Source organism: Oncorhynchus kisutch, linkage group LG14 (genome assembly GCF_002021735.2).
Source record: "Oncorhynchus kisutch isolate 150728-3 linkage group LG14, Okis_V2, whole genome shotgun sequence".
In the NCBI taxonomy this organism is placed as follows: Eukaryota; Metazoa; Chordata; class Actinopteri; order Salmoniformes; family Salmonidae; genus Oncorhynchus; species Oncorhynchus kisutch.
This window is the reverse complement of record NC_034187.2, coordinates 21,841,766-21,851,379: the sequence shown is the minus strand read 5'-3', so window position 1 is coordinate 21,851,379 and position 9,614 is coordinate 21,841,766. Positions and strand designations below refer to the sequence as shown.

The window sequence follows — 9,614 nt, the reverse complement described above, 5'->3', positions numbered from 1 at the left end:
AATAAAAGTCAACATAATATTTCCCCCCTTTCCACCAGCCCTATGCTTGTTCTGGCTCAACAACCCAATGCCCTCCCTAGACGTCACTCACCTACAGGCTACAGACAGGGCTGAGCGCTGGAGCTAAAACGGGAAAGCCCTATAGCTCTAACAGTTCTCTACAGTAGACCATTTGAAGAACAAAACAAGTGTTTTGTGTAGTGACCTTCCTAATACAGAATTTCCTATAGCCTAATAAACAAACGATGTATTAATACTATTATTATTATTATCAACTGCTTTCAATGTGTGGAAGAAAAATGTAACACAATCCACTACGTTTTACAATAGCATTATGGACAGGAGTGTACAAATAAACCCAGCCATTACAGCATTGTTGGAGTTAAATCCCTTATCTGAAAGGCAGAAAGATTTCATCCTGCAAGACAGAGAGATAGTCATTTCTGGTTTAAGGCTATGACTTCTATGGCCGCGAGCAAACACTGGCAAAGAGATATCAAAAGATTATCAGTGAACCCGTGAGCGATTCAGATGACGCCGTCAGGGGTCGCTGTAAAGCGGCGGAAATATTCACTTGCAGCACTTGTATGTTGTCAGTTGGAAACGGTTGCAGCGAAAGGGAAGGGACAAATGCATATTCTATTGTTTGAAGCCAATGGTAAAACGAAGGTTATTGTAAATATGTTGAACTGTATGCTATCGAAATCGATTATCTGTTTAAAACTCAACTCAAATGGGAAGGCATGCAAATCCAAGGTTTTGTATCTCCATTTCCACTGACATTATAATGAAAAACAAACAATCATGCCATATTTGTGTTTCTGACAAAGCAAACCATTGCAAATATAATTAAAACATAGATTTAAAATACATTTGAAATGATTAATTTCTTTTGTTGCAACAGGTTGCCAGATTGCTTTTCGTTCTTCATTCCACTAAAGTGGCACCACTCCCTTGGGGGTTTTGCAACTATAAACTTTACCGGGTAAGGTAACCTAAGTGTGTAGAAATGCACTGTCTTTGAATGAACAATCATGCTTTTTATAGCATTACCCTAATATTGATATAGCTATTTAGCCAAACTTTGTTAACCATTTTCTGTCAGAACTATCACCATGATAACTTTGCAATAATAATAATAATAATATACGACCTATAATAAATATAAACCCATTACTATGTAGGCTTAATTACTCTTAGTTGTGTTCGTAACACACAGCACACACAAATCTAACAAAAATCAAAAATGAAATATTTATTACAGCATTTGTGACTGAACACCTTTTAAACATTACGTCACAGTCCTCATACAAGTATTTAATAATGTATTTTTGACAAAGCTTAAGGGAGATGGCATTGTATCATCTAGTGAGGAACACGTGCTGAAAAAGGAAGGAATTCATAGACATACAATATCAATGCCACAGCAGATCTGAAACTAGCAAAAACATTCTTTTTCAATTGAGGTAAACACATAGAATATCTAACATGAAACAATTAATAGACTGAACTCTGTACGAAGTTTGTTGCAATATTCTCTCAGCTTTTTCCCAAAGCTTTGAGTTCATAATTTAAGATCTTTTTTTGTCTTTTTGTCTTTTTTATGTTTTTTGGTGCATCAACCATCAATTGTTTCTCCCAGTGCCAAAGAATCCAGCATTGTGTCAGTATTGTCCATATGGCAAGTATGTTGATCCAGAGGCAAAGAAGCAGAGTAGGATGCTGCTTTTCCACTAGCTTCCTTCAATAGGCTCTGTCAATGAGAGTCCAGGATACAAAAAAATAAAATAAAATAAAAATGTATAAAACCAACACAATCCAGTGCTTGGGCAATTCAAACTAATAACTTTTGTTTATATACCTACAGGGCAACATTCATTCATGAACCAAAAAAACTAGGGGCATGAAACATTTTTAAACTGAATCTTCTGGAGAGATCAGGTGTCATTTAGCAGCCTTTTCCCATCATGCCCTGTTCTCTATGGGGGACAGCGCCTGTTCTGCCTGTTGCTCTGGTTGGGAGCGAATGGGAGTCCGTTGTTGAGATGTTCCATCTTTTCTGTTTTCTAGTGCTGCTGCACCACCGAGACAGTTTCTCCTCCAGGAAGGAGCACACACAGTGTGAGAGAAAGGCTTAACCTTTAATTTTATAACTAGCTCAGGAAACATAAATTGAGTGATCAACGAAAAATGCACACGTTTTAACTTCGTTTCTGTAATTTTTATACTACAGTAGTTATAACTCTTGGGAATCTATTCTTCTCTTTTTTTCTCTCAATTTTCGAGAGTGATTTCATTTGAAAATTAGTTGAACGTGTCACTGGAGAGAGTGGGTACTGTGTTTGTATGTGTGTGTCTTGAGTTGTGTGCGTGTCCGTGTTTGCACGTGTCCGTTGTCAGAACATCTTCTGTTGATCTTTAACAAAAGCCCAAGACAAAGTGTTCATGTCAGCTTGGTCCTCCATTTGGATGAAAGTAACAAAATTGACAAGTAAAAAAAAAAGAAAAAAGGAAAGAATCATCACAGCTCATCTGGAATTCTGTTTTTAATGTCTAATTCCGGTCAAAGGGCTTTGCGCTTTTATTCTGAAATGTTTTCTGAAAATAGCTTTGTTGTAGGGTTGTTGTTGTTGATGTTTTTTTCTCTTAGTAGCTGCTGCTGTTGTTGTTGATGATGTTGACGTCATTGTGGTAGTAAAGTTCCCTTATACAATTGGGCGTGGATGTCCAGGCCTTGTCCTCCAGCGCTGGGGTCAATGGGGCTCAGCGGGGGGTGGCGGGGGCTATGTGCAGACATGGTGATTCCTGGTTGAGAGGGGGGTCCTCCGTGCATCAGCATGGCTGAGTGATGGGGATGGTGGGTGTGATGAAGGTGATGGGGGCCGGGCAGTTAGTGGTGGAGGGAGGGTCCGTGTCGAACCTGGGTGGGGTGAGGGGTCATCTGATGAGGAGGGGTGTAACTTTGCGGGGCCATGCTCATGCCCATAGGACCACTCTGAGGTACGTACTCCCCTGGCATGCCTTGAAGCCCTGAGATCAGAGAGAGAGAGAGAGAGGGAGGGTTAAAAACAAGAACTCACTTGAATGGAAAAGTATTACAAAATGTACTACTGAATTCCACATTTCGTGACTCTGACATAAAATAAAACATTCATTTATACCTTGTGTAAAGTGAGCTCATTTTGTGGTGTAAAAATTAAGTCAAATAACATACTAACTACATTTAGGATTACACATGCCCCAAAAGTCCAAAGCTACTTCCGAAATGTTGTTTTAGGAGCTAAAAAAGCAATTTTATCACTATATTTTAGGTGATTGAGAGTCTGTTACAATGTCAATAGAATCATGGTCAGTTCTCAGGTTGGAAAGTGATTTCCAACCAACCAGACACAATCGTCCTGGAGGATGTGAAGCTAGCTGCCATACTGCTGTTAGCAACTCTAATATTTTTACAGGCAGAAGAGTCAATTCCCCCACTGAATGTAGTGACAACCCGAATAGAGGCGTTTTCTCAGGGGGACGCACTACTGTGAACATGTTTGATTTAAAACCCATTAAAGAAGTTATTAAATAATTTAGAGCCATTTAACTATAACAACACGCCAGTCTAAGAATAGCATTCAAGGCTTTGCATTTCCCCTCCAATAAGAGGCACTTTTAACCAAAACAAAGTGCTGATCTTGGAAAAGTATAATGACAACAACAGCTAAAGCACAGAGACAGCAAGAAACATAGCCAACAGAGAGATAAAAGGAGGGAGAGAGAATGTAGAGTGGAAGAGAGGGAGGGAGAAAAAGGAGGTAGGGAGGAGAGGGAGGAATATGCTGAAGTGATACCCCTTGGTACGGAGAGTAGGACCCTGTGCTGATGTGATACCCCTTGGTACGGAGAGTAGGACCCTGTGCTGATGTGATACCCCTTGGTACGGAGAGTAGGGCCCTGTGCTGATGTGATACCCCTTGGTACGGAGAGTAGGACCCTGTGCTGATGTGATACCCCTTGGTACGGAGAGTAGGGCCCTGTGCTGATGTGATACCCCTTGGTATGGAGAGTAGGGCCCTGTGCTGATGTGATACCCCTTGGTACGGAGAGTAGGGCCCTGTGCTGATGTGATACCCCTTGGTACGGAGAGTAGGGCCCTGTGCTGATGTGATACCCCTTGGTACGGAGAGTAGGACCCTGTGCTGATGTGATACCCCTTGGACCGGAGAGTAGGGCCCTGTGCTGATGTGATACCCCTTGGTACGGAGAGTAGGGCCCTGTGCTGATGTGATACCCCTTGGTACGGAGAGTAGGGCCCTGTGCTGATGTGATACCCCTTGGTACGGAGAGTAGGACCCTGTGCTGGTGTGATACCCCTTGGACCGGAGAGTAGGGCCCTGTGCTGATGTGATACCCCTTGGTACGGAGAGTAGGGCCCTGTGCTGATGTGATACCCCTTGGTATGGAGAGTAGGGCCCTGTGTTGATGTGATACCCCTTGGTACGGAGAGTAGGGCCCTGTGTTGATGTGTGTGGAGACCCCAGCATGTTGGCATCCCCTCACTCTGTGCCTGGTTGGTGGAAACAGAAGCCTGCTCAGTGGTGCTTCTGTTTGGTTATTCAGAGGTGTGTTTGTTGTCTGCAGACCAGGGAGAAGGTAGTGGTGGTGGGGGGCCCTGTGGCCTGGGACTGGAGTATGGGAACAGGCCTGGCCCAAAGTCCTGGACCCTGGAGAGAAGCAGGGGAGAGCAGGTGTGGGTCTGGGGTGGGATACTTCTGGTGCTGGAGCCAGTGGGGCCTGGATAGCCCTGCTTTGTAATGTGAACCCTTGGGGGATTAACGCTGCTTGGGAGGGAGGGGTGAAGGAGAGTGGTCGCCGCAAGGTCACCAGGCATGCTCACTCTCCACATTCCTCCACCTTAGTACACCGCAATTAAGAAATGACAGAGCAGAGCCCAGCAAGTTGAGGAGGTAGCGAGGGAGAAAACAGGACAGCAGAGGCCAAAATTAATGACCAATCTCATTGGCTGAAAGCAAGGTGCCATTTTCTAATACTCACTACCCTCCTACTATCCACGTCTAGTTAATTGGAAATTCACAAGTTTGTCGCAGTGTTCTCTTAAAACCTCACTACGGGGTCATAAAATAAGTAATTCAATCTGGACATGCTGGGTTGGGCTGGGCAGGGCTGAGGTGTGAGGCGAGGGGTATGTGAGGGGTATGCGAGGGGTGCCCTCACCTCCATATAACCTGGAGCGGCTCCTGTTAAAAGGCCCAACAGATGTTTTTGACACTGTAAGACGGTAATCTCCAGTCTTGTAAGCTGCAGTCATTCTGTTAAGTAGATCTGTGGGTCCCCTTTATTAACAGGAGTGGTCAAATCATCTGAAGACAATAATGGTGAGACTGGTCTCTCTCTCTCTCTCTTTCTATCCCTTCCTCTCTCTCTCTATCCCTCTCTCCTCTCTCTCTCCTCTCCTCTCCCCCACTCTCTCTCTCTCCTCTCCTCTCCCCACATTCTCTCTGTCCTCTCTCCTTATCCCTCTCTCTTTATCTTTCTTCCCATTCTGTTCAGTTCTGTCCTGTTCTGGTAGAGCAGGCCTGCTCAATGGCTGGAGATAATTAAGTACCAAATATACCATATTGTTTGGCGGCGTAATCAAATCAGAAGATGATAATATTCCTCTGTATTAAGCTATTAATGTAATTGGTCATGAAGCATAAAATATGTTATGTAATTGAATAGTCTCAAAATTATATAGCCTATATTAAGAATTAGCCAAGCTGAGCAAATGTTGTCTCTGTGTCTGTTTTAGGGAACATTGCTTCCCAAAGTTTTTTTAAATCCCTGACGCCATTAGCAAAGACAGGAGGGGATGAGATGAGAGAGGGAGGGAGAAAAAAGAGGAGAGAAATGGGCTTTGCCAATAGAATGGCTTTGGTGACTCTTCGGAAATTCCAGGCTCCATTTACATATAAAGGGTTCTTTTAATCAAGGTAAGTGTCATTATATTGTGCCTCACTGGGCAAAGGAGTTTGGGTGTTAAATAAAATCTCTTCTGCCCCGCCGCCGTTGGGATGTGATACATCTTGATTTTTCAAATGTCAGCGCTCTGGCACTAGTGGGAGGCGGAATGGCCAGGATTAATCAGACAGTGTGTGTGTGTGTGTGTGTCTGTGTGTGAGAGAGTCTCGGGTCCTTTAAATGTATCTCTGTGTCTCTCTTTGCTCTGTCTCTGTGTGTCTCATGACGGGGCTAGTCAATGCCCCCTCCAGTAAAAAATAATCAAAACACACAGGTCCCCTCCCCTCACTCCCCTCGCTCCCCTACTTGCCAACCCCACCCCCCAGTGAAGGATCGGCCATGTCACCCACGGCTCGTATATCTCGCCCGAGGACCGTAATGTACTGCGGCGCTCCCGTCTTTGCATATAAGATAATTTGGGCATCAATCGTTCCCAAGACAGATTTATGTCACTCAGAGGACAGTTTCACTTCTCCTTCTTTATCGCTTCACTGGAGCCTGTTTAATTTCTCCCCGTCAGACCCTGCCTCTGGAGATGTTATTTTTCCCTAAATGTCCAACATTTGCATTGGCTGTCAGAGATGGGGAGAGAGATGGCCCTGTTGGGATAAATGAATGTGTGGTGTCGGTACATGCCATGCTATCAAGACCTTGGTTGTTGGTTGTGCTGGTTGTTCTTCTGTTGTCTGGGCTGGCGCCACAAGTCCCCCCTCTCTCTCCCAGGGACCAACAGGAGAAAGCTTCACGGCATGGCGGCAACTCCCACTATTCCCAGTCCTTCTATTCATCTTTCAGTAGCTAGCTAACCCCCCTTCCTTACCCCCCTTCCGCCCCTTAAAGCACCATGCTACACCAACCACACTCACTGGTTGTCAAGGGGGTTGCTGTGGGGGAGGTTGTTGTAAAATTAGGGTGGGGATGGGAGGGGGATTGTGGTGAAGTAAGGGGGTTTGTGGGTTAAAACCACAAGCCCAGAGGTTTGAGAAATAAAGCCCAGTTGTACTTACTTCCCCCTTTTTCTTTGCGTTTTGCTTTACAAGATGGAGGTTACATGTAGTGCCATTGCCCATCCATGCCCATATTCATCCCCATTCCACTCATAGGGCCTAGAAGAGGAAAAACACAGTCAGCAGAAGGTCAAAGGTGGAATGGCAGACAGGTCAGAGCAGATAGATACCCTGGTAGGTAGAAGGATGGATTGGTTACAGAGAGGAAGAAGAAGAGAAGGTGCAGTAGTAAAGTGTCTAAAAATGTTAGTCTCCACAAATCTCCCCGTTCGTTACAAAGATTTGTGTCATTTTCTAGAGATTGGTGAAAAGAGAGACAAGCAAATGGAGGTAAATAGTGATACCTAAGGGAGTTGAGAGAGGAGGGTGGAGTTGACTGAGTAAGTGAACATTATTATGATGCAGTGATATCATCAGTAGTTTTGTGACATTGGTTAGTATTGGGTTGATGATGCTGCCATGTACAGCACAGTAGTCAGTGCTGGTGTGACATTTCCAGGGCTAGAGGGGTTGGAGTGTGTTGCTGTCAGTAGTCATACAGTCATAGGGGTGCATTGGTGACTGTAAACATACACAGCACAGTGACTAGTATACAGTATGCAGGACAGGAGGAGGATGGAGGGGGGGCCTTACCAGCTGGTCGGATCCCCATGTGCTGCTGGCCGTCCAGTACAAAGCTGCCCATTGGCTGGCCCTCCGGACTGTATGCTGCTCCTTGACTCACTGAAGGATCAAGAAGAAAACCTGATTGTAGTCAAAACATGGACACGAAGGGGGGGGGAGAGAGAAGACAAACCACACAATCAGCTTACTGTCCCAGCTCCGGCCCAAACATACTGCAACACATTATGTCCACCATGACTGATGCATGGCATGCAAACACATACAGTATGAGTACACACACACACACACACACGCACACGCACGCGCACGCACACGCACACGCACACGCACACACACACACACACTTTAACATTAGACAAAAGAAGGGGTAATGCACTGCTCTCTAACTGAGAAAAGGAAGCAAGCAGTTTGACGAGATCAGGATTTTCTGTCAAGACCATCACCAGCCATTCCCAAAGCAACAGGGATGTTATTTCATGGTCAGAGACACGTTATGGGACATCATTGGCAAAAACATCACTATTTACCCCCCTGCAATTGTCATTATCTACCCCTGCAAATTCAAATGAGTTCAAATCTCCTGAGTACAGCGAAGCTGAAAACACTGATCATGATCATTATTTACAAATAAGATTCATATAAAAATATTATTCAAGCATGATAATACTGTCCACAGTATTAGGTCATAGTGCCATATCATTAGCCCTATTCAGTAAGAGTATTGTGGAGTCTGTAGCAAACAGCATATTCCTGGACTAAACAGCCTAATCTGGAATAATCTGTCAAATTGAAGATTAGGGGAAGCTTTTAGTCATGCTGTCTTCAGAGAGATTACTGATTGCCACACTCTAAACACACACTCTCTGTCTCTCTCTTCTCTCCTCTCTCTCAAATATTCCCAGCAAACCACAATAATTGTACTGAGATTCGGAAAGGCGCGTCTCATTTCAATAATTGGTTAATTTAATTTGCACAATCTCCTCCCCAATTTGTGGGGCTCTCTCTAGATTTGGAGCGAGCTAATGAACAAAAAGCTTTTCTCCCTCAAAGACAAATTATGTGGCGTTTTTCCTTAGTAATGTTACAGTCGATACGGCCTAGGGTGGCTACATAAATTCCTGTCCGGATTCTTTGCTCGATTCTAGAGTGGCATGTTTATGACTTAATCTTTCAGTGCTTTTTGTCGTCTGACCATTGTAGATATGGAAAATCAATGGCTGATCAATTTGCAATATGAACCCTTCCTTAATCCTTTTCAGAGGAATGGAAATTGATTTTGTGTTGTAGATATGTGGTGGTGGAGTATGGGCCTGAGGGCACACACTTAGTGTGTTGTGAAACTGTAATGCCACACATTGTAATGTTTTTAAAATTGCCTTAATTTTGCCAGACCCCAGGAAGAGTAGCTGCGCCTTGGCAGCAGCTAATGGGGATCCATAATAAATACAAAATCTCTCCCTACGTAGGGCGTCCAGACAGAAATCAGAGATCAATGGATCATATTAAACTCATTTTCATCTGTTAGGTAGTTTTTCATGACCAGAATGAATTAATCGCCCACAATTACTCAATTGAAATGATGACGTTCAATACAATCACATATAGGACCCTTGATATTTCAAATCTGGGCTAAGTGAATACCGAGCAGCAACAGCCAGAGGACTGACACTTGGGAATTGAGTGAGTTAAAAAACACAAAGTAGATCCCAAAATGCTCCAAGCATTCCTGGAGCTTCTCTTGTGCCCAATTAGCAATTCACAGAGAGAGAACATGCTGCTAAAGCACCTCTCAGTGTTAGATTAGGATATCGGCAATTACAGGCAATCAACTAACAGATACACTTCCCATTGAGAAAATAAGAAGATAGGGTGTGGTGTGTGTGTGTGTGTGTGTGTTTGGTGGTAGTAGAGGGGCTGGGGATTCTCCCTTACAAATCCAGGCTAGGAGGCATGATGTGTATGCCAGTACATTAAGTG

The 9,614-nt window shown here is 44.1% G+C and overlaps 1 protein-coding gene across 3 annotated transcripts in view; it reads right to left on the bottom strand.

Annotated features, from left to right (window-relative positions):
- Nucleotides 1-1,231: 1,231 nt before the first annotated feature.
- The window catches only part of LOC109904182 (homeobox protein Meis2), a 130,104-nt gene continuing 121,721 nt past the window's right edge, over nt 1,232-9,614 (bottom strand). For 2 of the 3 annotated variants that reach the window (XM_031788021.1, XM_031788020.1), the window contains exons 11-13: nt 7,647-7,757; nt 7,014-7,112; nt 1,232-3,030 (exon numbers count right to left, since the gene is read on the bottom strand). In XM_031788021.1, the coding sequence (XP_031643881.1) occupies nt 7,054-7,112; nt 7,647-7,757 (170 nt within the window). In that variant the 3' untranslated portion in view covers nt 1,232-3,030; nt 7,014-7,053. The remainder of the gene's footprint in view (nt 3,031-7,013; nt 7,113-7,646; nt 7,758-9,614) is intronic. The other variant, XM_031788022.1, reaches the window with a different exon arrangement.